General features: G+C 31.7%; 1 protein-coding gene across 5 annotated transcripts in view; it reads right to left on the minus strand.

Annotated features, from left to right (window-relative positions):
• The window catches only part of LOC148614745 (spondin-1-like), a 43,519-nt gene extending 25,579 nt beyond the window's left edge, over positions 1-17,940 (minus strand). For 3 of the 5 annotated variants that reach the window (XM_088589069.1, XM_088589068.1, XM_088589066.1), the window contains exon 1: positions 17,475-17,809. In XM_088589069.1, the coding sequence (XP_088445195.1) occupies positions 17,475-17,667 (193 nt within the window). In that variant the 5' untranslated portion in view covers positions 17,668-17,809. Of the gene's footprint in view, positions 1-17,474 lie in introns of all 5 variants that reach the window. The other 2 variants (XM_088589067.1, XM_088589070.1) reach the window with 2 other exon arrangements.
• Positions 17,941-18,537: the final 597 nt, after the last annotated feature.

Raw genomic sequence — 18,537 nt, forward strand, 5'->3', positions numbered from 1 at the left:
AAGAGGGTGTGAATACAGGGAAGACTTCACTATGCATATAGATTTTAATATCACACTGTTGGTCTTAACGTCAACATAGAACATACTGTGCGAGTGACAAATAGCGATGGAGTAACTTCATTTAAATCTTCTATTTATCTAAATCACTGTTGGATTCGGGTTTTGGCACTGTATAATTTTTGCATCTCCATGTTAGAGAGCTATTGAATAAATTCTTGGGTAAACGTCATGCTGTTTTATGTTTGGATGTCGTTTACAAAGTCAAATCAGTGTACATTTCCGACCGGTTAAGTATTTAATCCGTATCACGTAAACAAAAATTTACATTTTTGAAGCCTGTAATTTAATTTTGCAAGTCAAGGTGCGGGATAATAGAAAGGGAATGAAGAATTTGCCCAAAATTGAAGACCATCTTGAAGGTAATGAGCCCATCGTATTCTTTGACATAAAAACTACCAACCAATTAGTACAGCATCAAAGCCTAAACATAGAAAAACCTTGATTATACAATAACTTACAAAACAATCAAACACATGAAACAAATATAGCACTCGAGGGTTGACTGAAAATAAAACACGATAACTACAATAAGAACAACTGTGAAATAAGAACCAGAAAACCAAAATAAAAAAAACAGTTAAGTAGGAGTGAAACAAAAATAGTATCCCACCTTAAACAGTAACCACAACTATCTAACTACACGCCTTTCATACGATTCTATATACTAGGCTTGTTATTATCTGGTATTCAAATCTTCCTTATCGTATCGAGTGCACCCCACTTCTGTTGAAATGCACTTTAAGTGTGGTTCACATCTTATATAAAATGTACTTATAATTTGAGTGTTAAGTGAAACTCGTAAAACGTTTTGAAATTCTTTCCATATTCGTAATATTCGTGTAAATACAGATTTGCATGTCTACAGATAATGTCTATTCTCGTATTTCTGCCTCGGTCGAAGGTAGCCGGGTATTTGTATCAGGGTCTCGTACCTTGCATTAAGATCATTTAAGCATGAGTATTCATATACATTTCTTTAGCTTTTAGTCTTACTTCTTCATTGTGTGTTTAGGTTTTTGCTTACTAGTGTATCATCAGCGGTAAATTCAGAGAGTTGCACTATTACCCTTATAGCAGAACCTCCATCTTCAAATCAAGTTATAAAATATCAACGAGTGTAACTTTCTTATTCAAAGAAAAGATATCCATTGGTTATATCTTATGAATGGAACGAAGAGTCGAATGTACATTTCGTATCTCAATCGCAACTTCTCGGTCAATCTCATTGACTCCAAGCTAAGAACATACTAAGAACGCTCATTAGAGGGAATATTTTCCAAACGTATGTCTTATCTTGCGGAAGTTATGTGATTATGGCATGATCGCACTTAAAGAAGATATAACAAATGATCAAAGAGTTTTACTGTTCTTCACATTGTAAAACATGGATTTGTTTAAAAGTGAATTTTTATTGACAAAGATTTACAAGAGCAGGTAAAATGTCAATCAAACTGAGCACTAAGATTTGTGAAGATTTGTTAAAGAATAAATGCTCTTTATAATGTACAGACATTTATTATAATTAGGCATATACTTTTCATTTCAGAACAATTTGAAGACTAGATTTAAGTTTTCCAGCCACTTATTCGGTGCATTTGTTGATCGAACAACACGTTTCTGAACTCAGAATTTAAAATTCATTGCTGAAAAAGTCCGGGTTCAAGCCATTAATTCTTGATAGAAACATAAACATGTAGTCAAACCCTCATGACTATTAAAATGAGTTATACTAAAACGGAAGACTTGTCGGAGAATAAATGCTCCTTATTGAATACAAATACCTGTGAAAAGAGGGAAGGCAGAGTGTCGCGTATTTGTGCAGGAAATGTTTTGTTTATGCGACTTTGAACGAAGATCAAAGAAACCGAGCCTAGACAACGCAACTTATCTAAAATATTGACCATAATATTTGAAAGCATGGATTAAAGTTACGAGCGGAGTTTTGAAAACGCGTATTGTGTTCGTACGCTTGTACAATAATCGCATAAGGCGAATGAGCATATGATACTCAGTATTTTATGTAATGTGTATCTTTAACTTCTTTTAATGACGACATGAAACGTTTAAATACAAACCAAAGCGAATCTGGGTATCAACACACAGGTCACAGAGAACCAATATATATAATGTAGATATTATTGCATCTTTAAATTATTTTTATATCATTTTATCATCATAAGACACATCATAGACAATTACAACAAGAATAAAGAATACAATTTACATCACTATGATACTATCGTATGTAATGTTTAAAAACAAGAGTTTTTCTTATCCATAATATGAGAGAAAGCGGCAGTAAGCACATTTAGATCATTTGCGGAATATACTTTATGAATAGGAAAATTTTAACGTCATTTGATCAGCTCAGTGGACGAGCCTGTTATATAAATTCTGCTGTACCTCTCTTGGGACTTTATTTTTCTCAATCTCTATTATGCTGTACTTACTGAAAACACATCACTCCTAAATCACCACATATTATACAGTGACTGCATATCTATACATTTTATTCATATTCATAACACTATAACTATTCTTTTGATGGTTTTCCCTGAGATATTTATCTATGTGTTAATCAGTGCTATGAAAACATAATCTTGATGATACCAAACACATTATTCTTGAAGATAAAATACCACTGTTAACCTCGAGGTAAGAGTTTATCTCATTTCAAATTCAAATGCACCCTTAGCCGAAGTTTGTGAATTTATTATTTGATCTTTTGTATTTTTTAGTCTACAACAATAGTAAAATTGTGACCCTGTGTCCACAAGGTCAATTATTTATGATCATTAAAGGTCTTGAGCTACGTTTCATTATTAGAAAGAATATGAAATATCGATAAAAACAGATGGAAATACACCTTCCATAGTTAGCCTAAATGGAATATAATACCGAAGTTCCTAAGTTCTGGGATGGTATACATGCATGTGGCTTACTCTCTTCAATACTTAGTAGTATGTTGCACATAAAGTTTACAATATAGAGAAATCACTGACCTGAGAGACGATAATGATCAATTTTCCTTTGATACCCAATTTTTGCATTTATTATGTTTAATCACATATTTTATCCTTTTTTATTCAGATTTCTAAGGTTAATACACTATAAAGACATATCTACGCGACCCTTTCCCTTCTCGATTTACCCTTTAGAGAATGCAAGCTGTCAACAAAACCCGATATGTATTTGAAATTAAAATTTATCATCGAGATCTATTTCTTTAATTGAGGGGTAGATTAGGAATTGATACTCTTAACTGCATTCTTAATTAAATTTATGAAGCAAAAACCAAGTAATATATGCATATTTGACAGATACTAATGTGTTTTCATAATCAAGGATGCGCTAAAAGACGGCTTTGTGTAGTCGAGCAGTCTGAGCATAACTCATGCCTTCTGATTTCTGGTCAAAATTTGCGTAATAGCAAAAACAGTGTTTGAGTCAGATCTAAATGATTACATGTATAAACAATCTTTATCTTTAACAGAGGTCTATAAGAGTATTTTAGGACCTGTAAAATGATTTATTACTTTATTACATCGAGCAGTTTATGAGTTTTAGCTGTATTGTTTTAAGGAGTTGGAGGCATCAGTAGCGTAATTGAGAATCGCAATTTAAGATTACTGACGATGCGTCCATGGTGCCAGCCATAAGTAAACGGTAATACGCGACACAATTCAGTTGCACGTATTTCGGATATTGTCTATTACAACTGTGAAAATGACAATTTAAAACCTTGAAAGTAATGTCGGTACACTTTAAACAAATGAGGAATTTTATGTAAGGTTACGAACTGAAGATGCATTAGAATCAGTAAAAGAATTTGTCAACTGTTAATTACTGTTACACAACGGAACCATCTTCTTTTATGCTTCAAAGTGCATAGTTTTATAGCATAATGACTGCCCATTATTTTGGATCTTTATCTGTTACATTTGTTTTCTTTTATTTTGGACTTTATTCGTGAAGAGAATTAAATTATGTGTTATGGCAATCGCATCATATTTAATATCCCAATAAAATATTAATGTGTATAATTTAAGCAATAAAATGCACATAAATCAACTTATCATAAGTTCAAATATTTGGAAGAGAAGATATAAAAAAGGTCGAGTTTTTTTTAACGTGAAGGGTCGGTGTTAGACAGATGGGGTTACTATGAGGAAGTTCACAAAGTAGGCAACAAACAAAAATCAAGAGAGAACGTCCTGAAACGTTCATATTTTTTTTGTAACGAATCTAAAAATAAAATTTGAATATCCTTTTCCTGCTATCTACTCAGTGAAAGTTTGAAACTCGATAATGATAATACCTTCATGTAATATTCATGGTTATATCACTTTCCTGACCAGATTGTTATCTTTTTAGTTTATTGCGACAAAAGGGTTTATTGAAATACGAGATTGCCAAACAATAGAAAAGGTCTGCTACCGCACATGAAAAGTGTGAGCTATAATACCACAGTCCCTTTAATAATGATATACTTTACTGACTCAATCGTTGTATGAGGGGATTCCAATAATAATGGTTAAAATATTTAACCAAACAGGCCCAGTTGGAACTTTCCATCACCGTGTTTTATAAACGGATGAAGTTTGTCAGTCGGGACAATGACTTTTGAAAATACAATTTTGTACAAAAATGTTAATGTGTTCATTACAGTATCCTTTCACTTAAACAGGTCACTTAAAACTGACAGCTGAAATGTCTTAATTGGATAAAATAGCTTTCACTAGAGGAGAACAATTGAAAGCATATGACCTCATAACCTTATGCGTGAGTGGTCAGCCATTTTGTTCCAGTCAATTGTTTGACAATGTCATCTGGCCACCCAGTGAAACAACAACAATGTAGATCCATAATTGGAGGCGAATTACAGACCTTAGATGGATGTGTGCTCGCAAAGGCATCCTTTTTATAAATCTTATGATGTGGCTCATCCAATCTAAATACAGGGACAGTTATCCACATATCTCAAAGCTGTGTCAAATCTCAACAGTTATATTGCATAGCTAATCTTCGTCTTCTACTACTTCCTTTAAAAAATCAAAGGTCACAAGGAGACCAATTTTATTGATATTTTCACCCGACAAAATTTCAATCGAATAGAATGCAATTTTATATTAAACCAAAAGTTCGACATACGTTTTCGGATCATTAAGTCTTAATCGAATATATTTCTATTTAAAAACGCAGCAGCCAAAAAATCCAAGTATTGAATGCGCTTATTCTAACGATGTAATTTGGCAAGGGATAAAGTAATCCCTCGCAGACGACTGGTTTCTGATAAAAGGCATGGCGTCAAGTGAAAGAGTATGGAAGGGAACAGGCGTTAAACGTACAAAGTGCAATGTCATAGTTAACATATAACTTGACTACTAAAGGCATGGATTGGTTACTTTTGTTACCTCTATTTTCTGGGTCATAAACACAATAATTAAAACCTGATGCTTATGGTTTAGTATAGTATTTGGGTTCTCAAGGAACTTATAGATAGCAGTCTAAAACCCAAACTTTCATTTTCTTGTAAGTTAATGCTCGTGGCCTATAATAAAATATATTAATTTGTAAGTTAAGTTAGAAAATTTGACATTAAAAGTTAAGCTCTTATTGGCGCCTAGGTTTGCAAGTGAACAATGAGTAAAGAGCTAACAGAATCGGAAATTTATTTGATAAAGGTGTTTTAATAAACACCTTTACAAAATGATTTACAATTTGTTCACAATATACAGCTAACTCAGATAACACTTCGCAAATTCTCTTTTATCAGAAGTGTTTTATACCTCTAGTGCCTGTAATCAAAACGTATATCACACAATTATTGAAATAGCAAGATAGATCAATCAACGGAAGCAATATGCAAATCGAGTATTCAATTTTCATTCGTGTTAAACATTTATCATGGAATGCATAGGTACTTGAGGACAGGACCCAGTTTCTCTGATTTTTACTGATAGTATCAGTAACCGTCGTGGATAGTAAACTGCAGCGGATAGTGAACATAAGTTATTTATAGAATATGTGTGTCATTGTAACAGAAATTAACACTATGATAAATCAGTAAAAATATTAAAAGGGGGAGGGCCGAGAAACTCGGTCCTGTCCCCAAGTACCTATGATGGAATATATAAAGACACGTACATTATAGTCCAGATCATTCAACGTCTGACGAAAGAACAAAATGAAATGTCATACACTACAGTCACTAGTGTCCAAGAATATTCTTTCATTTATATGTATCCAAACACTTCATTAGGGGCTGTGAACGAAACATCCGTATTAACGAACATAAAATAAAAAAAAAACTTATGTGGTCTTCTTATAGATATGGCTTAAACCATGCCTGTCTGTGACTTTGACTTAACAAAGAACAATATGGATTTAGAAACCCCAAAAGAATGAAATAAAAATATTTTGCGCATACAATTTAAACAGGTATATAAATCATTTCCTTACTTTTTCAATAAGTTTTTAAAGTGATCTTATGTCATTATAGCTTTACTTTTTAATGATAGCATATTTGTTCTCGGTTTTTACTTAGCAGTTTTCAAAGCAGTATTAAAAAGTCTTTGCCAGACGACGCAAATCTCGTTCCTCAAAATTTACGAGATTGGATCCCGGGTATTCCTAGTTGGATCATAACGTGAACTTTTACATTGAGCAATATAATGCCCCGCCAATCAAAGCATCTTAAATTAAAATGCCTCCGGTAATAGACATCTATAAACTATTTCTTGTGGTTTATTATCTGCTGCACTGCGTGGTAATCTTTTAAATAATGCATATTATAAAGTTTATAACTCCATAATTTATTTTCTGACAGTTGTGGGAGAACAGTGAAGCTATACGTTTGGTATGTTTGGACGCATGCTGTCACGAATACTGCATTACATAGACACCGAAAGCTTATATTGAAAGCATCATAAAGAAAATACGAAATATTCGTTTTATTCATGCATTTACTGTAGGCTGAAAATGGTATTACATCTAAAAAATCTTTCTACTTAACCCATCAATAATCGATTTAAAAATGCAATGAAATATCAAATGTGATATCTTAAAAGATAAATAAACATCATCCTTGTGAGCTTAGATTGAAGTTGAAGCGACTTCATTTTATGAAGGTTCTTTGAAAGTAATGTTGATGGGTTAACGTTAAGACTGAAGATCTTATATAAGGATCAGACCGAAATTCCTAATAAATTGCGACAGGTGCCGGTAAGAAATTAAGCAAAGAAACATAATCATTGCTATGTTATAATTGAAGATTTTAGTGAAATCTGTAGATTCTCGTCGAGTAATGACTTAAGGTGATAGGCTATACAGAGAGCAGACTAATGGCCGCAGTTAACAGCATTTAAAGTATCGATGTCGAGACGTTCATAGCTGCCAAAGCTCGGCATCCGATTTATACCAATGGGTAAACTAAGGATGATAAAAAATATATTACATGTCAAATCAAAGTAATGGGGCACTGAGTCAATGAAGGTTAAATGGGCAACCAATACATAAATCTTGAAAACATATTCTTAACGTAAGTCTATATGTTACTAGTTGAATAAATACAACTTACAACTTGACAAAATTTCGAGTTGAGAAGAGATTTATAGGACCAGCTATGGTATCATGATATGAATTCCGTAGTAAGAAATGTCAGAAAAAAATACGTATACACAAATTTTGAATTGACTTTAAAAAGACTATAGAGGAACAAGACAAAATCACATAATCATCGTTGATACCCAATAAAAATAGATTTATCCCATACTGTGTAAAATACAGGAAATTAAAACATTGTGAGTAATATACATATACATATACCAAAAACATGGAGGATGAAAAGTCACCAAACCAAATGGTTAGAACGTATTCAAAAGTACGTGTACATATTAACATTTAATAGAGGTCTGTGTACTATTACTTTATACATTAAAACCAAACAGAATGATCAAAGTCAACCCTCGTTTTCATTTGTTCAAAGTTCAAATTCGATGTTGATGTACCTGTTTATATCGTAACGCCAAATAAGATTATCACAGATTTAGTTCAAGATAACACGTTCTCCTGTAAGGTCTTTAGGTTTTCAAAGCCTGATTGATCTAGCTTATTAACATTAAAGAAACATTAAATATCATCGTATCACATTCAGCACTTTATAAGCGTCAAAAGAAGGGGTTATATGATGATGTCAATTCACAAATTGTACTTGTAGGACTACAAAAGAATACCTGATATCCATTTTCGGTGTTTACAGAAGTACATAACGCGCACAATCAAGGTTGAACTTTCGTGGCTAGGATTCTTATTGAGGATTTCAACATTATGTACTTTTTAGAGCGACTTGATCAACGGCGAATTATGTGTAAAACATTGCTAAACATTTACGGTACCACTGGTTATAAACCCAGATGTATGGGTTATATATAGTATTGCAAGTTTATTCGTTTACGTAGACTAACAACGTACTGCTTAGTTCAAACAAGAAGTAACCAAAATTGTAAAGTATCTGCAAAAAAATGGTTTAAACGTGATCCGTGAAATTTGACTAATAAACTATTTTACAGAGAGAATATTCCTAAGTCTCCCGCAGAAGGGCAGGTAAACAAAATGCAACATTTATTTATAAAACAACTTTATAACAGATGATGGATTACTTTTATACACAAACAAGTTCTTTTTTAATTTTGAAACCAACTGAGAAATTTCAGACAAAGTGTTATCAAGTGTATTTTCTCTAGCTGTGAATGTATTATCTCCCTGTAGCGACCTCTGCAAGACATTACACGTCTATATTACGAAAATGAAGTGTCCTGCATCTTGTACTGGGCTCCGAATATTAGGATACATTACCGCCAATGAACACTGGAGTGCATTAATATAATATTGGACTCATTTTTCATTGCTTTCTCGAGTCAAATATCCGAAGAATTTCGTGACGTTAATTCATATTTATACAATAAGTTTAAATTTGACCAAAAAATAAGATGCGGATGATTTGTGTCGAGTCACATTGTCAACGCTCAAAAATGACTTCATGAAAAGGGTATTGAGAAGAAATTTTGAATTCAACTTCAAAGTCATATTTGTACAACTAAATAGAAAATTGTCATATCATAAAGCGTTCTTGATTGACACATTCTTTGATCGAAAATTTCATAAATTTTAAATTATTACTAGACGTACTTAAAATTCTTGAAGCATTTTATATGGAGCCCAAATGATACGTGTTCGGGTTCTATTGACTGCGTCTGTGACTTATGTCATAAAATATCATAATTTGTTTTCCGTATAAAAGGTTGAAATAGCTGTTATAAAACGCCCTTGAACATTAAAAATCATTAAAGGTTGAACTCCTACAAATTCATTTCATGTCGAACTTTGCGGTTTCATAAAACGGGAAATTTATTCGACATGATATATGCACATTATAAAGACAAAAGAGAGGGGAGAAAAAAAGACGATAAGGAAACGAATAAATGATCCTTGTTCTGGTCTTACTACATTATTGTTTACATGTATGTAAATTATATGTATTTATAAATGTATAAACTTTTAGGTTGAATTTGGAAGACTTTTCAATTTCTTTGTCATATGTATTAATATCTTTAAAGAAATCAACATATATTTCGTTGATATTCAGCTTAACCCCTTTCATACGGAGATGCTTCGTACATGTATACGTACAATAAATTATTACCCGTTACATACCCCAACAATTTTACCCCGATTTTGTTAACTGCAATATAAAAAACAACAGTTCACTCCCCACAGATTATAAGATCGTTAATCAAAAGGGTGTACAGTAGAAATGAGGTATTATAGATTTGTCAAACCGGGGTAAATGGACAAGTTAATTTATTTGTTTGTCACATTTTCTTTGTAATTTACCTGCCGATTTGACCTCCATCGCTCTCGGGCAGGACAAATAGCATATGTAAAGATCTCTTTGTGGAATTCTGTGCGTAAATTATTACTATATGAATCAGAAAACATTTGAGCTAGGGATGAGAAATATGTACACGTATTGAATTTTGGTGATATATCATGTGCATTTGAGATATGACCAAAACACAAACAAAAAAAGATATTAAAAAAATATCCGAACTTAAGGTTTAAATGAGTGTTTTACGCACCTAATAAAACGGAAAATTTTTAAAAAAGCTCAAATCTAAATTTGATAAAGATTTTTTTTAATTGTTCTATATTCTTTAAGCCTGTACTTCTTTTTGGGGAGTCATTTAAATGACTGAGCGCATCTTCATTTATTTAAATCAATGTATGTAAGAACATCCATTTTCTGTAATAAATCTTCAGATTTCGATTTTACACTCATTCATGTTAATCATGTTAGCCGTGATCAGTGTTGATACAAATCGACTATTTATAGTACATGTCCTAAAACTTGCACAATGAATACTATAAATTGCAAATTGTGATGAGGAGTAAGCTTTTTTATTATTTTACAGGGAAATTTTTGGCGTTACACGTCCCAAAAATTATATCTCAATCGATCCAATGAAAGAGGGGACTGTTATCCATAAACTTTCGTAAATGGTAACTGCATTGCACTACTCAAAATAAAAAAAAAAAACAATATCAATCCTTCAAAGATAAATTGTTGCGGGACAAAACTCTTAAATGGTTATATATAGTCGTTAAATGTGTCGGTTTAATGTAATTCCCGGCATATGTTCCGGTGTTGATATTACAGTAATATTATGATTTTAAATCCTCTCATACAATATCCATTGTTTAATCACTGTATTCTTAGTACAAAGGATTTAACAGAATACACTTGGCTCCAAGGAAAAGTCCTGATATCCTGTTGTTTTATCCTCTTCTTAAAACATATTGTAAAGACTTTTACATAATATAGGGTCAAGACGAAACGCCTTGAAAAGGGATAAGTCGGATTATCAAGCAGCTCCCCAAATTGTTTCTGTACTTTACAATGCAACACTAAAAATATCGACCAACTTAAGCGTTAGGTGGTTCAGGTGAGCTTATCTTTTTTCAATGAATAAGTAAAATACCGACGCATTCTGTTCATTGATATAGAATTCTTTCTTAAAATTTATATTTAGAGGCAATAGTATATACATTTTAGGTTCGTTTGCGTATTTAAAACGCACGTGATTCAATTGAGCTGCCAGAGCTTTCGGTAAAGTAATTTTTAATGCTAAACAATTGGCAAAGATTAATGCGTAAATACTTTGTTCTTTTATAATAAAACGAACTGAAAGAGTATTAAAGTAGAAAGTATGTGCCATAAATTTGTGTCTAATTTTTTCTTAAATACTAAAAACAAGAAAACACCATTTATCAACGCATTTCACAAGGCATTAACCATCATAAACGTTACAAGAAAGTGTTCGTTTATGATTAAACTTCGGAACTTAAACCGCTTTTCTTAATATGTCTATTTTATATCAATTGATACGCATTTTAAGATGAAGCTTTGTCAACTGACAAACATGAAAAAAGATAGAATTACTGATGTATTATCTTACCTTTTAATCTAATTTATTGTCGCAATATACAGGTATGTGCACTATGTGCAGTGGTATGAAAATGATCACTGCATAAAATATCTATGATTAATTTACATCAAGTAAATTCATGTGAAATGTATATTTTGACATTAAGATGCATGTGAAACTCGATGAAGATTGACGATTGCGAAATTTGACTGACTTAGACAACCGAATTACCAAAAAGTCGTATAGGTTCGTATCTTGTGCATGTATTTACAATTTTTGTTACATGTACATGACTTGTACCACGATCGTCTGCATTATTAAGATATTTTTTAGGTTATATATTATGATAATACAATGCTGTCCTACTTAACAGAAATATTTTACAGACAATTGCATAATGGAAAAAGATGTATATTTTAGGAATCCTGCTTAGACTTTGAAATTTTTAACGAAAAATAAAACGAAGAAACTTTTTAGGTCAACTTTGAGGCATTATCTTTTTACAGATATTTTGGGGACAAATTCAGAGCAGGTTACAGTGCGAAGATTAACACGTGCTTTGCATGTACTCTTAAAATTATTCAACAACTGAACGATTTGTGAATAAGATAAGGATCGAATGAATAACGCAAATATGTGACTTCAACTTATATGTTAAAGAGTTGTACTTGGCATACAGACATACATTGATGAAAATTTTGTTCCAATCACTGTTTTTTCTTTTAACCTACACGCTGTCCTTAGTGTCATTTTCTTCCCAGGTCACGTAACACGTTATCTACGTTACATGTATGTTGTGACTACTGATTGCCAAAGTGACAAAGTAACAATCATAATACAAAAAATGTAATTTTATAATGTCATTGTTTTGTAATTGATATTTATTGCCTGTGGCTGTTTTCATTGATCCAAGTCATATTTTCTGTCAGATGCTTGAACCGAGTTACCTAACACTTATCAATGCAAACAACTTGTGAATCTAAATAAACAAATTATCCAAAATTTTATTAGCCTTAATTGGTACTACAAAGAATAAAATTTATCTATGTAAGGCTTTCTACAAATTATTATGATTATGATTTGTGTAACGTTCGTTACTTTATGATATTCTGACTTAATTTACTGCATCAATTAAAACACAAATTAAGCATAGACACTGTTATCTTTGGGTGGAAAAAAGAATAACTTCAACTTGCAATCAGGATATAAAGCATTCCGGGGTTTCAAAAAGCTTCGAATTTAAGTGTCGATCTCTGTAAGAATCAAAAAGAGGGTGAAACAAAGTATGGAAAATTTTATCATTTAGAAAATTTAACTGACATTTTTTCACCATCAGAATCAAGGAAAAAAACATGATTTTTTCCATATTATTTTGGTAAATTGAGTTATCACTGAAATGCACAGAAAATGAACATTTCAAGGGCAGATAACTCTGGCAAAAACATCATTTTTTTAACATTGTATTGATTGTTTTAGCAAATCCAGTGATGTAGAGATTTAATAATGTTCCTTTCAAATAACGAAAGCATCCTTGAGTGAAATTATATTGTCAGATCGGTGGGATTTTGGCATGCACTTTTCTGACTTTTCTCATTTTGCCCGTTTCTTACAAAAACTTACACCTCAGCGTAAAAGGTGTCTTGACGCCTGATATCTGCTTCCAAAATCTATCAATCTATGTCGATTATATATTTTTTATTATTGACTTCTCATAAAAAGTCGAGTTTTAGTCTCCTTTGTTAATTAATTTGCCTGAAATAAACTTTCAATTCATATCAAAGATTATCGTTTTGCTGCTATAACATATTGCATAATTCAATTTAGTTAAGCAATTTATAAGGAATGATTCATGATCAAATTTATATTAATACTAGTAGTAATTTCTCATATCAATAAAGACCTTTACAGTCAAAATATAACATGAAATATTCCCTCTTGTAACTGTTCACATGAAATCATGGCTTTCTTATGTATTTCAAATTGTATGTACCTTAGTATTACCCTGAAGAATCAAGGAGTTTTCATAAATTTATGTGAATATGTACGCAGAAAATCGTAAATTTGTCTACACAAGAACTTCACGTGAGCTTGGTTTGAACAATAAATATCATGTAAAGATCGATCAACACGGGGTGAAAAACTCCTGACTGTATCACAGGTACTTGGGGTCGAGATTTTTTTTCTTTTTTTTTTTTTTTAGTAAAAGCTATATTGGTATATTGGACGTAGAAGCTTCTACGTCCTACATAACAAGTCGATCCCCATTTACCAGAAAACTTCATATGGATATAATGTAAGTGCAATTTTCGCTGTTATAACACATGATTTCGTATTTTTTAAAAAATTTTTTACAAAAAGAAAAACAAAAGAAAAAAGTCCCAAACCCAAGTACCTGCGAACTGTATGTCCTTTTCATTACTGTTAATGTAGATTTTTTTTTGGTATGTTAAAATCTAACTAAGTGAATGCAGAATTAAAGTAAACGTTTTCTAATCTCAAAACTAAAGATCACAAGTCAGTTCTTATATAAAATATAAAACAATGTCTTAACCAGTAGAAACAAACAGGCGACAAAACTTTTTAAATTAACATAACAAAACAGTTCAAGACAAATTCATTCTCAATGCAGATCCGTAACAGCACCGAGATTAGACAATTTTGACACTAATGATCAGACTAGGACATTACCTTTACACAAACTAAACAAGTTAAGGCCATAAATTATCATTTATAGCCAAATGCATGTGTTTACCTTTGAAGTTCGTATAAAATTGTCATTTGCGCGGTAAAATTTCACGGTAAAGTGTTTATTACTGCATTAAAAACTCTCAAGTAGGTTGCATACATTGTCAAGTTATGTAAAACACTTCAAGAATCATTACCTGTGTTTTTCCTTGTTAAGTGAAATAAATATTCTCATTATGACGTAGAGAGTGTTGTATCATCATTTTTCGATTTCATCTTTACAGAAAATGAATATATGACCATTGGCTTAATACATGTGTTTTCTTGACGAGAAAAAGGGCCTTAACTCCTACATGTAAATGAAATGTGTGGATCGATTCCAAAGTTGACATTTCATATGATCCAAATCGTGTTTTCAAGTTAAGAAAGATTTTCTCGATTGGTTAATGATTGTCATCGGGAAAAAATGTCCCTGATGGACATGACAATCAATGGAAAAAAAACTCTGCTAATCGAACGAGGTGTGATATTGAAACTGGAATTCAAGTACAAAAAATGTTATTATTATTATTAATATTTTTTGTTGTTGATATATTTTGTTATTAAAGAGATGACCATCTGATCGGCCAATCAGATTTCAGCTTTCATGACGGTGAAATCACAATTTAGAAGGAAAAAATTAGCCTAGCTAGAGATACCACATGCAGTAACTGAATGGATAAATTACAAGTAGTAGGTCTAATTTTAATTAGATTGTTTCCTTTCATCTTTACCATTAAGCTTAATTTTCCTTAGTAGTCTGTAAGATGTAATTACTCACACGTCTTTTTATCATAGAAGAAAAGGAACATGCTAAGTAAATCAACACTTTACTTATCTGATATGAACACTTTATCACGGCGACATGAGCTGCTCCTTTTTTATAAGCCATGTCATTCTAGTTTTGCCAAATGTTATCATTTATTAACCATAATTAGCTTTGTGTGATGAGAGCCAAAGTCAACAATACAAAGTAGTAAATAAAATATATCTCTTGACTGATAACGCTCTTTAAAGTGTTGATTTCCGTTCAACTCGAGAATAACACTGTCGGTATTAAAACAATATCTGTGCGATAATTGTGATGTTTTCAAACTGTGCGTGAAATTACATCGAATAAAGTAGTTACTAATTATGATATTGTAAAGGTATACGCACGGTTCCCATCGTAAAGCATCGAATATGAAACGAACCTTGTGTGCTTTTTTATTAAATACTAATGAAGTTCAAGATTATTCCATATTTGACAAATTACACCCGGAAAAAGGCTATGTGCTTTATAATATAATGCAAATTTCCAAGCGTTTATTGTTTCAAAGACGTGCATTTATACCATTCTGCCTGTGACAAAGAATCAATTGGTCGTTTAAACAAAGAAACTTTGAATGACTATGCCTGTATTCCTCTATTTTTTTGTGGTAAGGGGGGGCTTGTTGTCGTTACCAGACATAATAATGTTTGGAGTAGTATTATATTTATAGCCAATTCTATCGTGCAATTGCTACTCAGTACACCAATAGTGATGAAACAATAATCAGGTTTCACTATATATCGGCCCTAGTTACCAAAAGTACTCAACTTTAGTGATTCACAAGTAAAGATCTTCAAGAACTCGGAAATAGCAGGACGATAAATATAGATTTATCATATAAGAGTAATGTTTTGGTAAATCCATTAAGTACTCGGATACATAACTGAGATGGAAAATACAAAGCATAAAAAGGCAAAACGCTTTCGTAACACGTTTATAGTGGTAGTGATAAGTGGTATTAACGTAAGAAATTTTAATAATGATATCTCTATTATGTCAACATGTACAGTACAGTGCATAACCCTGTCACAAACTATCAAGAAAGGTAAAAACCGTGATGTTTTTACCTGAACTAACTATGCAAAGTTTGTGGTTTAAAACTACTAGTTTTCTAATGGCGTGCGTAATACTAAAACAGGGTTTGAATGGAGCAGGCTGGAAGATTTAATTTCACAAGGAATGAAAATCTAGATGGATTTATATGAAGACATTTTCCATCATCCTTCATAAATCTTACCGTTTGATGAGATTAAAGTTTGCACCCTTTTATGAATGAGTTGACAATAGGCATGGGAAATAGGTCTACAATAAGCATGGGAAGAAAGGCACTTTTTTCATAGCAGTTCTCTTTAAAGATATGGTGAGACTGAACGAACGTGTTTAACATGAAATATACATTGGCCCGAAAAAGAATTAGAAAGGGGAGTGAAAAGAAGTTTTATACTAGTCATCACGGCATCGACTTTCATTTTTATGACGATAATGTTAAGATTATACAAAATGTATTCCCATATAACTACTTATAATACAAAGTACATTGTTATAATTCGTGGTATTTTGTTTCTATATATTTTTTTTCAAATAGTTTTGGTCTATACTTTAGATGAAGTCATCACTATTTTCATTTTAAAATAAATGTTGTCTGATGAGCATTTACTTAAAGTTTCGTGGAAGAACTATTCAGCTTCAAACAGCTGTCGTACGATAAACATATTGAGTTATTTTTTGTAATAGACTGGAATTATGCTCCATCAAACACGGCATGTTTTCTTCTCAATTTCTCCCCCTAATTTTAAAAATGGATGAGTACTGGTACTTTAATAGTGCATTAACTTTATAGGAACCAATTAACGTGTGTCAGAAAATGATTTAAAAGCAGATTCATGTATTTAAAATCTACCGTTTAAACATTATCATATATATAAATACATGTAGTATAATAAAATATTTCGTTTGATATTGGAAATTTTATTTCGAGATTACAACAGACTCAACAAAATGATACAAATGATGGATGTAAATACTATAACAATTATAAGGTCAACATCAAAATCTCATTATTTGTATCTTCTCAAATAGTTCGCCGTCATAGAGTTGTAGAAGACACTTAAGTATGGGATATGCAAATTGAATAAAGAACGAGTATTTTGTGAACCTCAAAGACAAAAATAACTTTGTCAATTTGCGTAACTATTATTAAGACACTGTTGTTTTGAACTTGGATGTGCGAATTCTATTTCTAGAAGCAATATCCTAGCACACTTGTCTTTCATGGCAATTATAAACCTCAAAATTAACTTTATTTGTCCTCGTACATCATTTTTTGTCACAAGGATTTATCAGCAATCGAAAGAAATTAAAACTATAAAAGAATTCATAGATAAGCGACGTACCTGTATATATTTCTTCAGGAACGTATTTCCCATTTTTTGGAAGATCTAAAATCCGAATTGCGAATCCGTTATCCCCAGGTTTTCGTTTAGCGGTCGTGTGGATTGGGGTCCTTTCACAAATACTAAAACAATCTGCACAATAAATAGTCGTAATTGAAAACAGTAAAACTCTCCAAATGATATTAACATCCATGTCGAAATGTGAATAAATCAAAACATGTATTATAAAACTAATCTACAAATATGAATAAAATAATATTCAATAGCCTTTGGTATAAATCCAAAATGTTTCTAATTAATCAACTCCCACAAAGTTCAGAAAAGTATTCCAAAAGTGTGCATCTTTTTATCCGATTTCGAAAATTCATTTTTAGGATATGTATTTCTCAACACTATGATAGCATAACAACTACTTGAGGAAAATATAACATTTTGTATGCTAAATTTAGGTAGTTACCTATATGTCAATCATTAATATAAACCCCACCCACTGGCGTGTTGTATTTTATATTAGTGATAACGTGAGGCGTACTTGTATTCATTTTTTACACCTGCGAGTTCTGATAATAAATAACATATTGAATGGACAAACTCCCTTCTCAAATTGACCACTTAAATACCGATTGGTGTATTATCCATCTCTTGTTTTCTAATGACGAGTTAAAGATCTACACGTTCGGAGAACTAGGTATTTGTTTTGTAGATAAAATCTAAAATAATATTTCAATGGTATAACGTGATTTTTCTTTAAATATTTTGACACTTTGGTATTTCAAAATGTTTGCCAAAAGTCCACGATTAAACAAATTTTGTCTCTACTTATAAAAAATGACAGCTAAGCTCCATTTATATTCTTAAAGAATAAATAATTGATTCTGTTTTAATCTATAGCTTGATAATAAAATCCTGAAGGGGGAAAGAGCATGCAATTAATTTCTTGGTGCACATACAAATAAACTGAGTGGTGTATAACTCGACAGTCGGCTTAATGTAAGTCTTCTTGTAATCTTAATGAAACTCTTAGTTCAAGGCTTCGTTGCGACATCATTAAAAAAACACACCC

This window comes from Perna viridis, chromosome 6 (genome assembly GCF_037379345.1).
Source record: "Perna viridis isolate PV_CMFRI_1.1 ecotype Kerala chromosome 6, ASM3737934v1, whole genome shotgun sequence".
Taxonomy (NCBI): domain Eukaryota; kingdom Metazoa; phylum Mollusca; class Bivalvia; order Mytilida; family Mytilidae; genus Perna; species Perna viridis.